Source organism: Microdochium trichocladiopsis (genome assembly GCF_020744255.1).
Source record: "Microdochium trichocladiopsis strain MPI-CAGE-CH-0230 chromosome Unknown B0I36scaffold_11, whole genome shotgun sequence".
In the NCBI taxonomy this organism is placed as follows: domain Eukaryota; kingdom Fungi; phylum Ascomycota; class Sordariomycetes; order Xylariales; family Microdochiaceae; genus Microdochium; species Microdochium trichocladiopsis.
In genome coordinates this window covers 1,616,526-1,634,920 of record NW_025763554.1, presented here as the reverse complement: position 1 = coordinate 1,634,920, position 18,395 = coordinate 1,616,526, and the positions used below count along the sequence as shown (strand labels likewise).

At 58.9% G+C, this 18,395-nt stretch overlaps 6 protein-coding genes across 6 annotated transcripts; 3 read left to right on the top strand and 3 right to left on the bottom strand.

Annotated features, from left to right (window-relative positions):
* Nucleotides 1-162: 162 nt before the first annotated feature.
* Nucleotides 163-2,506, bottom strand: B0I36DRAFT_253196 (CYTH-like domain-containing protein; the record flags this gene model as incomplete). Its single annotated transcript, XM_046150739.1, has 2 exons — nt 163-846; nt 938-2,506. The coding sequence occupies 2 exons, from the start codon at nt 2,504-2,506 to the stop codon at nt 163-165; spliced, it is 2,253 nt and encodes a 750-aa protein (XP_046006754.1).
* A 2,101-nt stretch (nt 2,507-4,607) lies between these two features.
* B0I36DRAFT_253420 (armadillo-type protein) lies at nt 4,608-8,133 on the top strand (the record flags this gene model as incomplete). Its single annotated transcript, XM_046150753.1, has 2 exons — nt 4,608-4,747; nt 4,827-8,133. 2 exons carry the CDS (start codon nt 4,608-4,610, stop codon nt 8,131-8,133), a joined length of 3,447 nt encoding a protein of 1,148 aa, XP_046006753.1.
* Nucleotides 8,134-8,908: 775 nt separating this feature from the next.
* Nucleotides 8,909-10,080, bottom strand: B0I36DRAFT_39800 (uncharacterized protein). The gene is made up of 2 exons (XM_046161599.1): nt 9,423-10,080; nt 8,909-9,330 (listed from the first exon to the last, which is right to left on the bottom strand). Exons 1-2 carry the CDS (start codon nt 9,686-9,688, stop codon nt 9,021-9,023), a joined length of 576 nt encoding a protein of 191 aa, XP_046006752.1. The 5' UTR covers nt 9,689-10,080; the 3' UTR covers nt 8,909-9,020.
* A 762-nt stretch (nt 10,081-10,842) lies between these two features.
* Nucleotides 10,843-12,345, top strand: B0I36DRAFT_227247 (sulfite oxidase-like protein; the record flags this gene model as incomplete). Its single annotated transcript, XM_046149091.1, has 1 exon — nt 10,843-12,345. A coding segment is annotated over one exon (1,503 nt), but the record flags the coding sequence as incomplete, so codon positions are not given.
* A 2,062-nt stretch (nt 12,346-14,407) lies between these two features.
* B0I36DRAFT_39778 (uncharacterized protein) lies at nt 14,408-15,965 on the top strand. Its single transcript, XM_046161592.1, has 2 exons — nt 14,408-15,113; nt 15,189-15,965. The coding sequence occupies exons 1-2, from the start codon at nt 14,583-14,585 to the stop codon at nt 15,756-15,758; spliced, it is 1,101 nt and encodes a 366-aa protein (XP_046006750.1). The 5' UTR covers nt 14,408-14,582; the 3' UTR covers nt 15,759-15,965.
* Nucleotides 15,966-16,708: 743 nt separating this feature from the next.
* On the bottom strand, nt 16,709-17,974 carry B0I36DRAFT_220204 (UbiA prenyltransferase family-domain-containing protein; the record flags this gene model as incomplete). Its single annotated transcript, XM_046149022.1, has 1 exon — nt 16,709-17,974. A coding segment is annotated over one exon (1,266 nt), but the record flags the coding sequence as incomplete, so codon positions are not given.
* Nucleotides 17,975-18,395: the final 421 nt, after the last annotated feature.

Below are 18,395 nucleotides of genomic sequence, written 5' to 3'. Positions count from 1 at the left end.
ACGATCTCGTGGTCCTGCTCGCGACAACCTTTTTGGTACAGCGTCTCGGGATATATGGTGTAAAGAACCAAGGCAGTGGTAGCAGCAGCCAAAAGCAAGCAGGCAAGCAAGCTGGAATGAAAACAAAAGAAGGGTTTGAAACGCGTGAGAGCGGGCCCAAATTTACATCCGCGGGTCTGCGGGACACCGCCGCGCCAGGACCCGGATGTTGTCGAGTAATCCGTCAATCAGCTCGGGGTACTTGTGCGGCAGGCCTTGCCTCGCGCGGCCGCAGTGCTCCAGCACCGCACGAGCATCGAGCTCAATCTCGAGCTCGTGCTCCTTGCTAGGTGCAATCGGCTTGGTCACAGCCAGTGAGTTGGACGACGAGGGGAGCTCTTGCTGCGTGACCTGCGTGAGATCGACCTGGTAGAAGCCGTGCGTGTAGCTGAGGCGGTCCTTGTTGCGGTCCGGCAGGCGTTCCTTGTTGGGAATCTGGTTCTGCGTGATCTCCTCCACCGGCCCATCCCATTCCCACTCAAGATTGATGCTGATGCGGCAGTCGAGCGGTAGGTGCGGCATGTAGATGTGCAGGTCCGCCACCCGCGCCTTGATGATCTTGGCCAGGACCTCGCCGGTGGTCTGGTCATACGTGACGCGGGCCTTAAGCGGGCCGCGGTTGTTGAGCAGGCCAGACACACACAGCGGGAGGCGTGCAAACATCTGGTTGGGCAGCTCGTAGAATCGGTCTTTTTCTCTCCGGTGTTTGTAATCGATCGGGAGTCGTCCGCCGGCTTTCGCAGCTTTGTGCATTTGAGAGGCTTGCGTTTGCTGATTGAGGTATTGGTTGAGCTCTTGATGTTGTTGCTACACAGATGAGATGCAAAGGTTAGCGAATGAGCAACGAGGAAAAGGGGAATGGCAGGTGGTGTGAGCCAAAGAGTGCCCAGACACTTACATCTGTCATGGAGCTGCGGAATGCGACTCGAGAGCCTTCCTGAAGAATGCACTCACCCGCCAGAACTGGCGTGGGGAAGTATAGCCGGTCATTCGTCTGTCGATCGATGATGGTGCCTAGCTTTGCCTCAATCTCGAAGGGAATACCGCGACTCCGGATCTCTTCAATGTTGGGGTTGTTCATAACCTGCACAAAGATGAAGTCTGCCACGGTTTTGGCAACTGTCTCGATGGGTTTCGTGCCCTCGATGCTGTATTCCCAGGGGAAAGGTTGGCCCTCAAACATGCGTGATGCATCCTTGCCACCGCTTGCAGCAACCGGGTCCTCAGCCTTTACGGCAGGAGCGCGTGCTGCTTCAGGAGAAGGATGCCGTGATGCGTGCCGTGGTTGCGCACTTGGAGCTTGGTGCCCATCGCCGTTCACCGCCTTCGAAGGTCCAGCCTGCTTGCCATGTTTGCGGAGGTAGAAATTGCGGCTGGCATTCAATGGTCTTCCTTTAAAGCTCAATGCCCACAGTGGAGGTGTACTGTGGCGCACCCTCTTCTGTCGACTCATGACTGGTGACACCGAAGCCCTTGGGGTGGTGGTAGGCCGTTGTTGTTGATGTATCGAAGGGGACGGGTCGTGTTTTGGGCCGGGTGGAGGGTGGTGCTGGCCATTCACCTGGCCGGGCGGTGGGGGCCGGCGATTATTTTGGAGCTCTTCTGGATGCAAGTCTCGGTCGTCAAGCTTGCGCTTTGCAGGGGTCGACTCTCGTGTAGGCTGCTTTTCGTTTGTCCCGGTGGACAGTGCACCGTGACCAGGCGCGTGAGGTGCTAGTGAGGCTGCCTCGTTGCCGGTCGAAGGGTGCCGCCCGCCAGCGCTGCTGGGGATACTAGAGACGCGAGTCCGCGGCGATACGCTCATACTATGTTCCCGCTCGCCCCGGGACTGCTGGGATTGTGATCTGCGATGAGACTCGGCCACAGCGTCGTACCCAATTGCGTTGTTGGCAAGCCGTGGCGTCGAATTTGTGCGAGGTTGAGGAGAGGCGTGAGCGATCGGTTGTGGTGGGAACGAAGGTTGGCGTTGTTGGAAAGGACTCGGAGGTTGTTGATGTGTCATTGCTGGCGATTGTCTCGGCGGTGGCCCAAGCGGCGTAGGGGGCTGCGAAGTTTGACGGTGATGATGGACGTGCTGTAGGTGGTGTTGCTCAAGATGTGGAGAAGGATGGTGATTCGAGCCGGCCGGACTGCCCTGATTGAACGGAGCCCCGTATGGCGGCTGTTGACCATGCGCTGAGCTCGGTGTCGGTGTCGACTGGATCGAGACAGATCTCTGATGTTGTTGTGGTAGATAGCCGTGCCCTCCGACGCCAGGGGTGCCTATCGTGGGCGACTGTGGTGGCTGCTGGTGTGGACCATGGCTATACTGGCCGCCGCTTGGATAACCATCGCGAGGGTGGCTACTCTGAGAACCATACTGGCTGCGTTGCCCGGGACTCGCTGGCGGAGGTTGAGCCGGCTGCGCTGGGAATGGGTAGCCCGGGGCGCCGCCGCTTGGGCCACGATACGGTGAAGGCGCTGCCATGGGACCATTTGCTGGCGACCGCACATCATGCGGTCCCTGGGCTTGTAGGGGCGGAACAGGTGGTCTGCCCGGGTAACTCCCATGCGTCGGTGCGTAGGCGCCCGGAGAGCCATGAGGTCCAGCATGAGAGCCGTAGTTGGACCCTCCTGGCGTGGTCTGTGGGGGGTATTCGTGATGAGCCACAGGCGAAGCGTGTGTCGAATGGCTGTAGTCTCTGAAAGCATGGGGGTGTGGTCCGTTCTGGATCGGCGTCGCTGGAGCCGCTGATGGCGCTGAAGCTTGAATAGACTGGTGTGGTGCAAGTGGCGGAGGCTGCGAGGCGCGCGACGGTTGTCGTGATGCCGCAGACTGGCGCTGAGCACCACCATCGGTGTTCAGCATCGCCCTCAAATCCATATTGAAGTCAAGGTGGAGGACACCGAGGATGTTTCGAATGCGCGTCTATCGCAGACCCGGAGCTCGCTGGCACGCGCTCTGGCTTCGCCGATGGTATCGACCGTGCAGGGCTTGACAATTTTGAAGTCAAATTGCTTCGAGGCGCAACATTGAACTGCCCGTGCGACAAAACCTAGAAGACGATGGAGGCAATGAATGGCGGGACGATAAGAGATGCGGGTAGAAGTTGCTTCGCCGAATCTCCAGATGTCGGGCGGGTCGGTCCAGGTGTGAGTAGTTGATCAGAGTCGATTACGCTGTGATGCCCATTGCTGCATCCTCTCGGGATCGCGCGGGAGGTTGTGGGCTTTCCTGTGATGGAGCTCTCAAGAGATGTCGCCCGGGAGTGGTGGACTTTGGTCCTTTCACTATCTCGCGGTTGGGAAGGCGCGCGCTTACGATCAGGCGGCCAGACTATGGGACTCAAGCGTTCACGGAGTAGAATGAAGCGGTTGCGCGAGCGCTGCGGGGACGTCGAGCAGGATTTCTCGGTCGCGACAATCGGTGATCGATGATTCGAAGCTTTGCGCGCGTCTCGGTAGCCTGACGACAAGGGCAGATGAGCGATGGCAGTAACGGCTGGCGGTGGTGTCGAGGAAGGGTGCTGCGACGAACGTCGATTCGAGCAAGGTGGTATCTATGCGACAGGCGGACGGCCGGTCAGTGAATGTCGCGTCTTTGGATGGAGCAGGCGTTGGTGGCCACGACGTGAGGACACCGCGAAAAACCGTGCAGGGGCTAGTTCAACCCAGGAGGTGGTGATCTCTGGAGGGTGACGCTGCACAGCCTCGTCCGCAAATGGCGGCAAGGCTACAACTCAGGTGTCTCTCCAACAGCGCAGAGACTCACCGCAGCCAACAGCTAGGTTTTGGTCACAGGAAATCGTGGGGATAACCGCCCATCAGCCCGCAAGTCTTTTTAAAGCGCTTCGAGTCATAAATTGAGGGAAACTAGGCCGCCTGTTTGTCAGGCTTCAGCTGCAGCCACGAGTAGCCAAGCCCTTCTCTGACCCCTAGAGTAGCATGCAAGTTGAGCTTAACATGACTGCTCCTCGCGGAACCACTCGCTCCATGGCTGTTAATTCAGCCTGCGGCTCACGTAGCCGTTGTTGCTGTTCATTCTGTTGCTAGTATCTCCAGGCAGAGCGTGTTGTGGACAGTCAGCTTCTTCACTTCATGGGCCTGCATGCTCAAACGGCTCAAGTCCACACGTGCAGATCAGCAGAGCAAGGAGTCTAGTCTGTCCTGTCCTTTCAAACTGCTTGAGGAAAGGTTGCACCTGAGACTCGGTGGCGCCCGAGGCCAGCCTTGGTGCCGGTGGTTGAGCATGAGCATGAGCACTCGAGTTGAGCCGCATCGAGCTGGCGCGCACGAGCCACCCCGCCACGAGTCGTCGCCGGTCCCAGGCAGAGCGTGCCTGACGTGGTCATCGCTGGGACTGCCGGCCGCCCCTCCAAGCTCAGCTCCAGAGGTGCACGCAAGCTTCCATTGCCATCATCAAACATCCACAGCACCTTCCCGTCCCCCATCACAAACACCTCGGTGCATACACGGGTCCAGCACCATCTCTCTTGCACACACCACATCCCCGAAAAGACCCTCGAGACGTCGGGCACCTCGACACCGAGCCAGCAACCCCGGAACAACCCTTCCCCCGGCTCGCAACCATGCCTGGTCTCGTCACGGCAACGGGTGTGCTGGCCTTCCTGGCCGACGATGAGCCCGAGCTGAAGGTCTTTGCATTGCAAACCCTCAACGACGACATTGATACCGTCTGGACTGAGGTTGCTGGCGCCCTCGGACAGATGTGCGTTCTCCTCGCCCGCATCGTTGTTGCGGCTTCCCCTTTGCTCTCTGCAATCGTCATGACTAACGACACAAACTAGCGAGGCTCTCTACGAAGACGAGTCCTTCCCCGAGCGACAGCTCGCCGCGCTTGTCCTCTCCAAGGTCTACTACCACCTGCAGGCCTATGATGAGAGCATGTTCTTCGCCCTTGCTGCCGGCAAGCTCTTCAAGATCGACACTCCAGGCGAATTCGAAGAGACGATCATTTCGAAGTGTGTCGACCACTACATTGCCGCAAAGAATGAGAACCACTCTGTCCTCAACAAGAACGCCGGCGATGGCAAGGACGCCAAGGACTCGCTACCCGCGCTTGCTACCGCATTCGCCAGCGGTTCAAACGATGGCAATGCCAATGCTCTCATGTCGCCCACCACACCCTTTTCTCAATCGACCCTGCCGTCCAAGTCGCTTCTGTCCCGCCAGTCTACCGACAACACTATCCTAGACCCCTCATTTGAAGCACCGCGGAAGCAGCACCGATCCTCGTCAATCGCACTGACGCACAACGAGCTTGACACGCGCCGTGCCATCGACAACATCATCGAGCGCCTGTATGAAACTTGCCTCCGTGAAGGCAAATACAAGCAGGTCGTCGGTATTGCTGTGGAGGCCAAGCGGCTCGATGTCGTGAGCAAGGTCATCCAGCGCGCTGATGACAGCCACCAGAAGTCCAAGACCGCCGGTGCTCAGGAGGAGAGCCTTGGTCCCGCCGAGGAGTTGATGGATTACTGCCTGAGCATATGTCTTGACATTGTCCAGGAGCGTGCTTTCCGCGACGAGATCCTCCAGTTGATTCTGAGTATCCTGACCAGCGGCCGGGCCAAGGAGCCGGATTACTTCTCAATCGCGAAATGCATCGTGTACCTCAACAAGGACGAAGAGGCGGGCAAGGTCCTCAAGCATCTTGTTGAGACAGAGTCTGTCAACTCTACCGCCATCGCATACCAGTTTGCATTCGACCTTTACGACAACGGAACCCAAGAGTTCCTCGGCAAAGTGATTGCAGACCTGCCCAAGCCACCAGCATCGTCCGCCGCCAAGCCATCTGGCGAAGGCGAGTCCGAGCCCCTACTCGAGGATGCGTCTGATGACGAAGAGGAGCTTGACGAGAAGACCGCCGAAGTGTACAAGAACATCCAGTCTATTCTTGACGGCACCAAGACTATCAAGCTGAATCTCGAGTTCCTGTACCGCAACAACCGCACAGACCTGAGCATTCTGAACAAGGTCAGGGAGAGCCTCGAAGGCCGGAACTCGATCTTCCACACCGCCGTCACGTTCTGCAACGCGTTCATGAACCAAGGCACTACTAACGACAAGTTCTTCCGCGACAACCTGGAGTGGCTGGGCAAGGCCATCAACTGGTCCAAGTTTACTGCCACTGCCGCACTCGGCGTCATCCACCGTGGCAACTTGTCGCAGTCGCGCAAACTGCTTGAGCCGTACCTCCCAAGAGGCACTGGTGGCATCAGCAGCGGCTCGCCGTACTCCCAGGGTGGTGCTCTGTACGCCTACGGTCTCATCCACGCCAATCACGGTGCTGGTGCGCTGGACTATCTCAAGACACAGTTCACCGCTGCCGAAGAGGAAGTCATCCAGCACGGTGGCGCACTTGGTCTCGGTCTGGCTGGCATGGCCAGTGGCAACGAGGAGATCTTTGAGAATCTCAAGACTGTGCTCTTTGCAGACTCCGCCCTGAACGGCGAGGCCGTCGGTCTTGCCATGGGTCTGATCATGCTGGGCACAGGCAATGTCAAAGCGCTCGAAGACATGGTCACATATGCCCACGAGACCACGCACGAGAAGAGTGTCCGTGGTCTCGCCCTCGGAATGGCGTTGATCATGTATGGCCGACAGGAGGATGCCGACGTCATGATTGAGGGGCTTCTTAACGATCCGGATCCGACGCTCCGCTACGGCGGAATCATGACGGTTGCCATGGCCTACTGCGGCACAGGCAGCAACAAGGCAATTCGCAAGCTGCTACACACCGCCGTTAGCGATGTCAACGACGATGTACGCCGTATCGCGGTCATGAGCTTGGGTTTCATCCTCTTCCGCAAGCCTGGTAGCGTGCCTCGCATGGTTGAGCTGCTTTCCGAGTCATACAACCCTCACGTCCGATACGGCTCTGCCATGGCTCTTGGTATCTCCTGCGCGGGCACTGGTCTTGATGAGGCCATTGACCTCTTGGAACCAATGATGAAGGATCCCACAGATTTCGTCCGCCAAGGTGCCTTGATCTCCTTGGCCATGATCATGATTCAGCAGAACGAGGTTATGAATCCAAAGGTCGCCTCGATCCGTAAGACCCTGAAGAAGGTTGTCGGTGATCGTCATGAGGATGCCATGACCAAGTTCGGTGCCGCTCTTGCCCTGGGCATCATAGACGCTGGTGGGCGGAACTGCACCATCGGCTTGCAAACCCAGACTGGCAATTTGAACATGGCTGGTATCGTCGGCATGGCAGTGTTTACGCAGTACTGGTACTGGTTCCCGTTCACCCACTTCCTGTCGCTGGCTTTCAGCCCAACCTCGATCATCGCTCTCGACCACGACCTGGACATCATCGACATGAAATTCCATTGCGCCAGCAAGCCGAGCCTCTTTGACTACCCCCCTGAGCAAGAGGTCAAGACTGAAGAGGGCCCTGCTGCTATTGCCACGGCCATACTGTCGACAACTGCGCAAGCTAAGCGTCGCGCCCAGAAGAAGGAGCGTGCACAGCGCCGCGAGAGCATGGACATTGACTCAACCACAACCCCGACCACGACGAAGCCCTCCGCTGGTGACAAGATGGACATTGAAGAGGACAAGCCGAAGACTTCAGACGACAAGGAGAAGAAGGAGGGTGACGCGGATGAGAGGGAAGCTTCAGCTCCTCCAGCCGACGGCAAGAAGAAGGCGGAGAAGGAGAAGGCTGGCTACGAGGTTGACAACATGACACGCGTGCTTCCCAGCCAGCTCAAGTACATCAGTGTCCCCAAGGGTCGGTACTGGCCAGTCAAGCTTGTCCGACCTGGGCCTCTACCCACAGGCGGTCACCTGCTGCTTCGCGACAGCGAACCTGGCAAGCAGAAGGCTCTGATTGAGGAGAAGCTGAAAAAGGTCACGATCGAGAGAGCACCTGTTTCCACTCCAGCTAATACCCGGCGCGGTGGCAACATGGATCCGACAGCAGAGTCCCTGATGCGCCAGCTGCAAGGACTCACTGGGGCTGCGGCAGCCGCTGGGGTCCTCACGGCTGTGGACGAGGACGAGGAGGACGACGAAGAGGCGCCCGCTCCCCGCGACTTTGAATACTACACGGATGGCGAGGATGAGGACGACGATGACGACAACTAGAAATGCTACAAGGTGTATTGCCATGAAGAAGACATACATATCTCTGCACTGCAGATAGAGATGTTCGATTCACTGTACCACAATAGATGATCACTCGGCCATGCCTTTGTGTGGAGAGCAAGCTGCTTGGCACATTTGTGCAGCGCCCGCGTGATTCCAGTATCGTAACGTGGCTGATTACCACCGGTACGAAGTGCTTGTAATTTTCTAGTTCTCTCGTCATCATGCAGTTGTATGGCGAGATGTGACTGTCTTACTACGACGACCACGACGGAGGGCTCAGAAGTGTGGGGCTCCTCCCAAGCCCCCCCTTTCTTCCAAGCATTCCACCAGCCAGCAAAAGCAGATGGACTCCCTTCCCAAGTGTGAAGCTTTCTGCGGGCGGAAAAAAAAATGACGAGACGGTAATTACGAGCACGCGTGCCAGGCTGATAATTGCGTTTTGATGTTGTTTTACTACGACATTAGGACCCCGTTGGGGCCCCCCCCCTTCCCTGGCCTCGCTGTGTATTTTGGTAATTAGTGCAAGTTCAGGGTTGAACCTGCTACCTAGTGAGTGGGTGAGATGGCGGAGCTCCACCCGACTGAATGAATGCTCTCCAATGCGCGCACGAAGTGGTGGTCTAGTCGTCGCATTTGAGCCCGACGAGCCCGCGCTCCCCATTAATATTGAGCTCTGGGGGTGTTGGGAGGAGATCGGGAAATCAGGTTTGCTGTGTTTGCGATTGTGTCTGGGAGGAGGCGTGGACAACGATACAAAGTGTTCAGTCTTGGGCCGGAGTCGGAGCCGACCCCGACTTTTTGGTATCCGCGTGCTAACGTACAGAGGTACCCAAAGATGGGGATCAAGAGATATGACAATGGACGGGGAAAACACGCACAGAAAACTAGCGGAAGCAGTCCCCGAAACAATCGAGGTCAGCTGGACCCGAAAGGTTGGCAAACTTTGAACCAAACGAGATGGCTAGCGGTGCGTGCCTCGCGGTCTTGTCCTCACATGGCCCAGTGACAGCCAGGGGTCTGCAGGGGCTAATTCGAGCGAGGACGAGGCACCGGGGTCCACCGCCCTGTACTCCGCGCACCGGATTACGTATGGGCAGGCCGGGACAGTAACTGGCCATGGTGACTGATTGGCATGGGCCTTGGCTGAATCGGCTGGATTGGGTAAGTAGCCTGATGATACAGACACGGCCCAGGCTTGGGCAGGCACATTGGTCAAAGTAAGCAGATGTTCAGTCGTGGACCCAAGCCCCGATACCGTGACACAAAGAGGCAAGGCACATACTTACCTAGGTAGGTACTTAAGGCACGTCCTCGCCCGCCCCCCTTGCGTCGGGGTTTCTGGTGATAACCTCGATGCTTTTATGGCGGTCGGTCCCCCTTCTCCCGTTGAACTGAGCCAGAGCGTCCTTATCTTCTGTTTCTGGTCCCGACGCCCGATGACTCTGGGGAAGCCCAGTCCCAAAGTGAAGTCCCGGATCCGATAATTTCTCCGGCCAACCAACACACTTATACGCAGCGACGACAACAATCTCTGACCGGCAGCGTCTTTCATGACTGACTGGAACTGCCGCTGTCTTTTTCGTGGCCACCTTTTGTTTCCAAGTGTCCAGTGTCCTGCGTCCGGCCTACGGCACTCTGTGCTTGTCAGCAATACGAGAACCTTGGTGCCCTTGTGGGACACAGCTGCCAGAGAACGTCGACTAGTGGAGCCAACGACGACCCTGGATCCGGCCCCGTTCGTTGACCCAGGGAACTCGTCAGAAGAAGAACCAGTCTGCCCATCGATCACCAGGCTCACCGGTGCTGCTGCTGCTGCCAGAAAGTTGCGGTGACGAGCAAAGTCCCCCAGAGACAATTGGCTGAATTTCCCGGCCTGCGTTATCGGGGATTGTCATCTCGTAATTGGCTGGCTTGGCCGCAGCGAGTTTCCCTTGGGGAGAGAGCGCCCTGCAAGAGAGAGAGAGCCCTGTTGGAGAGCCAGTCACGAGCCACTGGGCAGTGACTCCCCCCTGTGTGCCACGCCGCCCCAAAGCCGTCCGAAGCCGCCCTTGTTGACAAAGAGAAACACGCCGCACGCCGGGCTGCAAAACTTAAGAGCTAGACCGGTCAATCACTCATCTCCTCATCGACAGGAACCACGGCGGCAATCTTCATCACCGCCACCACCACGAACATTTCCGCCCTTCACGCCTGGGCCGCCGACTCTGACGTATTGCAGCCCCGACAGGCCATGGCCCTGAGCTGCAGACCGTCTCCAACTCTGATCCCCCCACGCAGCCCTACGACCCCAACCAGAGCAGCCTCGCCTCGTGAAACGAAACAACGCCCGGGCCCGCCATGTCGGCGCCAGTCTCCCGCCGCCTCGCCTGCCAGCTCCTCCAGCGCAGCGCCCGGCACCTCAAACCATCGCCTCCCTCGCTCCTGCCAGCAACCCGACCACCGACACAGACATGCTGCCACTCCTCACGACCCTTCAGCGTCCGCGCCGCCTTCCGCGACGCAAGACTCCGGCCCACGCGGCCACAGCCCGGCTCGAGCGGCCCAGCTGAACATGCACGCCGCTTTCAGCCATTGCCGGTGCTCGCGGCCGGCGGTGGTGTCTTTGGCCTAGGCCTCGCGCTTGCCTTCTCCCAGCCGGCAGCCCAGCAACCGTCCGTCCTGGACGTGCCCGACGACGACTTGCCTCTCCCCGATGCTGAAGCGCCCAACGACAACACGGACGGCTTGCCACGGTACCGCCTCTCGGAGGTGAAAGAACACGGCCCCCAGTCTGAACGGCCCTGGGTGACGTACGAAGACAAGGTATACGACATCACCGAATGGGTTGGTGCGCACCCGGGTGGTGAGGTCATCCTGCGAGCCGCCGGCGGCGCCATCGAGCCCTACTGGGACATCTTTTCGATACACAAGACTCCCTACGTCCGCGAGATCCTCGAGCAGTATGTGGTCGGCAGGATACATCCGGACGACTTGGTCGATGGGCGGCCGGCGCAGGACCAGATCGAGGATCCGTTCCGCACCGACCCAGACAGAGACGAGCGGATGCGCTTCATCACCGACAAGCCCTGCAATGCCGAGACGCCTGGCTCCGAGCTGGCAGAGTCGTTCCTCACGCCCAACGAGGTCTTCTACGTGCGCAACCACATGTGGGTGCCCGTTGTCGAGGACGCCACTGCGGACAACCACACCATCTCGATCGAGCTGCCCGACGGCGAGACCCGGACCTACACCGTCGGCGAGCTCAAGAAGCGCTTCAAGCAGTACACCATCTCCGCCGTCCTGCAGTGCTCGGGCAACCGGCGCAAGGACATGACCGATCATGCCAAGAAGACGAATGGTCTCCAGTGGACGGTCGGTGCCATAAGCTGTGCGAAGTGGGAGGGCGTGCGTCTCCGCGACGTGCTCGCAGACGCGGGGCTGTCCCTCGCAGACCCCGGCGAGGATGCCCAGCATGTCCAATTTACTGGCCTCGAGGCCTACGGCGCCAGCATCCCGGTCTCCTCGGCCATCGACCCGCGCGGCGATGTCCTCCTCGCCTTCCGCATGAACGACATGCCTCTGCCGCGCGATCACGGCTTCCCCGTGCGTGTCATCGTGCCGGGCCACGTGGCTGCGCGCGCGGTCAAATGGGTCAACAAGATTGTCGTGAGCGACGAAGAGTCGCAAACGCAGTGGCAGCGCAGGGACTACAAGTGCTTCGGCCCGAATGAGACGACGCAGGACTGGGACAAGTACAAGTCGATCCAGGAGATGCCCATCACGAGCGCGATCACGCGGACGCGGCTGATTCGCACCGTCGTCCCGAACCCCAGCGTGCCTTTTCCTGCCGGCAAGGGCAGCAGCATCACGGCAGCGCCCAGCGTCGAGTCCATGGCGGGTCAGATCGTGCAGCTCGAAGGGTACGCGTACTCTGGAGGTGGACGCGAGATTCAGCGCGTTGATGTGAGCCTGGACGGCGGCAAGACGTGGGATCAGGCCCGCCTCATCAACGACAAGAAGCTCGAGCAGGGGAGCAAGGCGTGGTGCTGGAAGCGCTGGCAGTACGAAGGCGCTTTACCCGAGGTTCCAGAGGAGGAAGCGGGGAACGGCAAGGAGAAGAAGACGACTTTTGTCGTCAAGGCCACGGACGAAGTGTACAACACGCAGCCCGAGACCCACCAGAGCATATATAACCTCCGCGGCAACCTTGCGACGGCGTGGCACAGAGTCGACTTTGATTGCGGCACCGCAGAGAAGCCGTGTCCTCCTCCACCAACGTCCACAGCGTCTGCGCCTGACTCGGCGGCGACGGGGAAGAAGTGAGAACTCGGGAACACTCGCTGGAGCAAACCCAGCTCCCACTGAGTTTGAGCAGCAGATTTTCCCGTGGTTCGTCTTTGCTCTTCTACTTTTCGGCGTTCACTCTTTGGTTTTTTCTTTCTGCCGTCTCTCTATCTCCCAAAGGCACACAGCTTGTGCACAATTGGCGAGTTGCGGGAGAGGGGATGTGCAGGAGTTTGAGGGGGGCTTTACTAGCAGCAAGCACAGGCGTTTCAGATGAATATTGGTTTCTCATTTCCCTCGAACACAGTCGTACTGTGTATGTATGTACTGCTTCAATCTGATACTTTATGGCAGCCTTTTTTTCTTCTTCATTTGGTCATGCCCACATGTCGGCTTTGTGGGACATGCATGCGTGCATGCATGTAGGTATGCATGTAGGTATGCATTCATTGCTGTTTCAGGTTACGCAGCTCTAATGTCCGGCGTCAGTGTGCCTCCTGCTTTCAAGCTATGTACTCAATACTCGGGTCAGGATCGAATGTTGTGCGCGCCGGCCAGCCATACAATTGGTGATTTGCCGCCGACGGATATATGTACATGACGATCAAGGGCCAGGGGGCTGCCCTGTAAGTGGGGTCTCTACTTGCTTGTCCCCTTGTGTACGACAAGGAAAAAGAGTGAACTAGGCCTGTTGTGGTGTAGCGCACTGGTGTAGACGCGCGCCTCGGCTGTGGAAAGGTCCTCTCATCTATTTCGCACTGGCCAATCACATTGCACAGTGGGTGGGGGGCGCTGGTACGACTTCGCTTTCGTGGGAGAGGTCTGGCTGGCTGTTGTATCGTACCCTTCCCTGATCTTGCTTGGTTGTAATTTCTTTGATCTCAGGTGCGATTCTGGTAGTGGAGAGTGACTGCGAGCGGAAGGGGGAAGAAGGCGGGCTTGTTTGGCAGGAACAAATTCATGGGAACTGCTTTCTCGTGTCCCTCGGGAGCGACTTCCTCGTCCACTGCTCGACGTCATCTACGCATGAGTTGGGATTCTGAATCTGGTCGACAGGTTGCCTGAGGCAGGTATGGCCCTACCGCGCAAATGCAACCTGCGATGCCATTTCAAGCGACGCCCAACTGTATCTCGTTACCTGCTCCACCTGCCCTCGTTGTTTATTCCTGCCCCTGCATCTCCATCTGGCGCCTACTGACACCGACTCCCCATCAACGCGCCCAGCTATTCCTGGGATCCGCCCTGCCGGATTTACGACCGGCCCCCCTTACCCACGCCTTGCCGCTTCCAGGCATGACTGACACCTGGTTAGCCGCCAGTATCGCCAGCGTTGCCGACGTGCTGCCCGTCTCGACGGACAGTGTAGGCGCCCAGTCCTGATACAGACGCCGTCGAGATGCCCGCCAGCCAGTAGCACGGCCTCATTTCCGCGTCCCTGCTGGCACTCCAGACACGCCGTGCTCGTTTCATCATCCGCCGCCGATGCTGCTGCCCCTGCCCTTCCCAAAAGGGCTCCTCGACATGCCCATTCTGGCATTTGCTTGCCCATGCCCAGCCTGCGAAGCGCTTCGCGTGGCTCCGTTTCAGATGTGCATGCGCGATGCCATCCGTCTTGGGCGGCCACTGCTACATCCTCTCGTCGCCCGAGAGCCACTCGATCGCCGGCAGCCCAGGTCGTATATAAGAGCGGCCTGGCCGTCGTTCTGGCTTCATCTCAGACAGTCCCTTTTGCCCCTCAGATCCTCATGCTTCCCTGACAACCTACCATTTCATTTTTTCCTTCCTCTTTTCCTTTCCTTTCCTTGTGTCGATTTCCTATCGTCTTTTCCTTAGGTCGTCTCAAGTTCTCCTCTGTTTTACGGGTTCTACTTTCGTCTCCATACCCCTCTCCATCTCTTCCTCTCGCCTTTGTTACAGGCCCCGGCCACTGTTCCTTTGCCGTTCGTTTGACACGAGGCAGTCAAGCCAAGCCCCGTACCCTTTCCGGCCTCGAGACACGCAATCCAATATCCTGCTGGTACCACCGTCCCTCCAGGCGAGGCTTCAGGAAAAAACATACCGACTTGCTTGAACCGCCCTCTGTCAACTCGACAAGCTCAAGCCAACCGCTTTACGACGGCTCCTAATCGTAATTGTCTGCCTCCAATACCACGCCAGACTTTGCATCCGACAAACAGTTCTCCATGAACATGCCAAAGCACACTCGCTCCTCCAGCCAGGCCCATAGCAGATATACAAACTCGATGCCTGTCTCCCTGGCCCCCACAGCGCCGCTGCCCATCTACAACAACTCCCGTGTGACGATGCCCATGAGTACGGCCGCCTACTATCCCACCATGTCCTCAACGACGGCCACGCAGCCGTCTTTGACGACCGAAGACTACGACTCATACTCGGCCGCTCTGCCCGTCTCTCAGCCTCCCATGCCCCACCGGGCCTCCTCGGGTGCCTGGACACCGCTCGACGACCAGAACCTTCTTGGTGCTCGGCAGCAGGGCCTCAACTGGTCCCAGATCCACATCAACTACTTCCCCAACAAGTCGCCCAATGCCTGCCGCAAGCGCCACGAGCGTCTGATGGAGCGCAAAGGCGCCGACGACTGGGATCAGCGACGGCTGGAGCAGCTTGCCAAAGAGTACATGAGCATGCGCAAGGAGATCTGGCAGGGTCTTGCAGCCAAGACTGGAGAGCGATGGAATGTTGTCGAGCAAATGGTGAGTCTCCCAGTCATCTTTCATGTCAAAACAGAAAACCTTGCTAACATGAACCTCTTCCCTCCCGCCTTGCAGTGCATGACCAACGGACTCAAGAACCTCCAGTCAGCCTCGCGCTCGGCGTCCCGCCGCGAGCGGCTAGAATCAGGCCAGTCCGGCATCCATGGGTATGACGACGACGACAGCGGCATTTCGGGCATTGGTCTGACTCCCATAGATGACCTGGACCTGTCCTACAGCAGTCCCGCCGCGAGCTCCCACTCGAGCGGCAGCCACCACGGCGGAAGCACCACCAGCAGCAGCGCCTCGAGCCTCGGCGGCCACCACCACCACCAGCACCCCCAACACGCAAACTCGTACGGCATTTCCCTGCACCAGTCGCACATGCCCATGCACGCCTACCCGCATCACGCCTACACGGGAAGCGCAGGCGGCGGCGCCGCCATGTCGTCCAGCTACAGCTCGACGCACTCGTCCAACCCGGCCATCACGTATTCCACACATGACAATGGCGCAACTTACATGGCGACCGGCGGCGGCGGCAGCAGCAGGCAGCAGCGCCTTTCCAGTGCCGACATGGGCATCGAGTCCATCATCAACAGGCCAGGGCATCATCGTATGCATCACGGGGGTAGCGGCATGTGATTCAACTCTTTCTCTTTTGTTATGAAGGTGGCAAGAGCCTCACATTCTTTTTCATTTCCCACGGCTTTATTTTTATTTTTCTCGATTGTGGTTGGGAGCCAACCGCTGTTCTTTCTTCCACTCGTGGCTGTTAGCTAGCTTTTGTTCTTTGTGGCATTTACACGGGCGTTTGGGGTTTTATATAATGAATGACTACATGGATTTCCTTGTTTCGATTTTGACCTCCTTTTGGGCCTGAAGCGTTGCGAAGAGGCGTCGTTGAATGCATATGCAGATTACCTCGCTGTAAAGGGTGCACTGATATTATGACAGTGTACGAAGGCAACAGCAACAGCAACAGCAACAGCAACAGCAACAGCAACAGCAACAAACACACCTGGTTCTTTTGATAGTCCCGACCAACGTTACTCGACTATGTACAATGTCGACCTCGAACGAGAACACGAACAAGTAAAAGAGAAATTGTCGACGTTGTGGTTGCTGATGATAATGAGGTTTTGTTTACAGTGTACCTTGGTGGCAATTCTCGCCATCGATCCCAGCTCACCTCCCCCGGCTGGTTCCCATGCTTCTACAACCAAGCACCTTTCCCCCTCTTATTTGATTGTGATACATTATTTTGTACAATACTTGTTATGCGAGTTCATGTTGCAAAGCTGGCTTTCCTTCGGGCGGAGGTTTCATCCAGACATCGCGTTTATCTGCTTTGTCCTCGTGTTGGCACGCTGGGCTTTACTCCCCACCGTCTGCCTTCCTTGATGTCCCCCCCGTGACTATTGCTTCGTGTCGGTCTTTGTCGTGACGGGGACCATGGCTCTGGCAGCCTGCTCGACTTTTGTGCGGGCCTGCTCTGCAGTGTCTCGATGGTGGTGACTGTGATGATGGTGGTGGTGCAGCTGCACCGGCTGGCCGTCCACACCGACGGCCACCCCATCGCCGCCCTCGTCGTCATCATCGTCCTCGTATTCCCACTCATCATCCTCATCAAGCTCCGGCTCGCCCACCACACTCCTCCACACGCGGCCCCACATGCCCTTCTTCTGCGCGAGCGCGAGCACCATGAGCACAGGCAAATGCCAGACGCTAGCCCAGAACAGACCCCTCGCGCTACCTTTATGGCCCTCGTACTTCCAGAACTGGACTGCCTCGCGGATGAGCCACGCGTTCACGGGCAGGCTCGTGACCGCAAAGGACCACTCTGTGACCCCCACCGCGCACAGGCCGATGCAGATGGGTAGGAAGGCGATGCTGTAGCGCAGGGCGACGCGGGCGTTGCGCGCCGGGTCGATCCACGCGAGCATCTGGTGGCCCGCGGCCTTGTACTCGTCGCGGATGGGCCACGAGAGCGCCATGAAGTGCGGGAACTGCCAGGCGAACAGCAGGGCCGCCATGAGCCACCCGCCCGCGGCGTCGGCCGTGAAGAGCAGCTCCCGGAAGGAACCGTCGCCCGTGGCGGACTCGCCTGCGGCCGCGGCCCAGCCCATCAGGGGTGGGATCCCGCCGACCACGGCGCCCACCCAGGTGTTTAGCCAGGACAGGCGTTTCATGGGCGTGTACATCCCCGCGTAGATGGCAATGTTGGCGAAGCCGAGGAACGCGACGGTCGGGTTGACGCCGAACCAGAGCGCGCCGACGCCCGCGACGCCCGCGGCGGCCGCGAAGAGCCAGGCGCGGCGGGTCGAGAGCAGGCCCCGGACCAAGGGCCGGTTGCGGGTGCGCGACATTTTCGAGTCCGTGTCGGGCTCGTAGAGCATGTTGAGCGCGTTGGCGCTGGCCGAGCACAGCGCCGTGCCCGTGGTCAGGAAGAGGAGCGTCAGCGGGGACAGCGAGGGCGTGTCGGCGAGGCCGATCGCGGGCGAGAGGAAGGCCGGCACCGGGTAGAGCGCGTACGTCGCCGACGAGGTGAGCACGACGAGCACCGTCAGGCGCGGCTTCGAGAGGGCCATGAACAGCGAGAGCTGCCGCCGGATCGAGTTGCTGCTCTGCTTCGCGGCGGCGGTCGTGAGGGACGACGAGGCGTCTTGTGTGGGGAGGACATCGTTGGCATCCGGTGGTGGCGATGAGCCTCCGGGTGGTGGTGGTGGTGTTGGAGGTGTTGGTGATGATGCAGCCCCCGAAGGGGAGGATTCGGCGGCGGCCTTGCGTCTCGCGGCTGCTCGTCGTCTGTGCGGGAGTAGGTCTGCTGTCGAATGCGAGGCTCCTGCTGGCGTCGTCGTCGTCGGTGTCGAGGACGCTTCCTTCTTAAGGCCTGTCGGCTGGAAACTGTTGGAGAGGAAGTAGCCGCTCTTGAGCCGGGAGGCGGCCGGGTGGTCCTGGCCCGAAGGATCTGCAACATCGCTACGGAGGACCAGGCATTGTGAGAATGGCCTGCGTGGCGTAAGGGGCGTCGCTGCTCTCAGATACGCGCCTGGCACGGCTGCCGGCGTCGAAAAGAGGCTCTGTGCAGCGATGCTGGTGCTGCCGCTGCTGCCGCCGCTGCACACGCAGCTCAGGCTACCTAAGACATGGGGACGCAGTCGCAGGAGTCCGGGCGGCCGTAAGCTCATACTGGCGACTGGAGCTCATGTCGCCAGGGCAGCGCTCCTGGATATCGTGCAGTGCTGTCGGGGGGTTGCTTTCGACGAGGTTGCAAAGCTG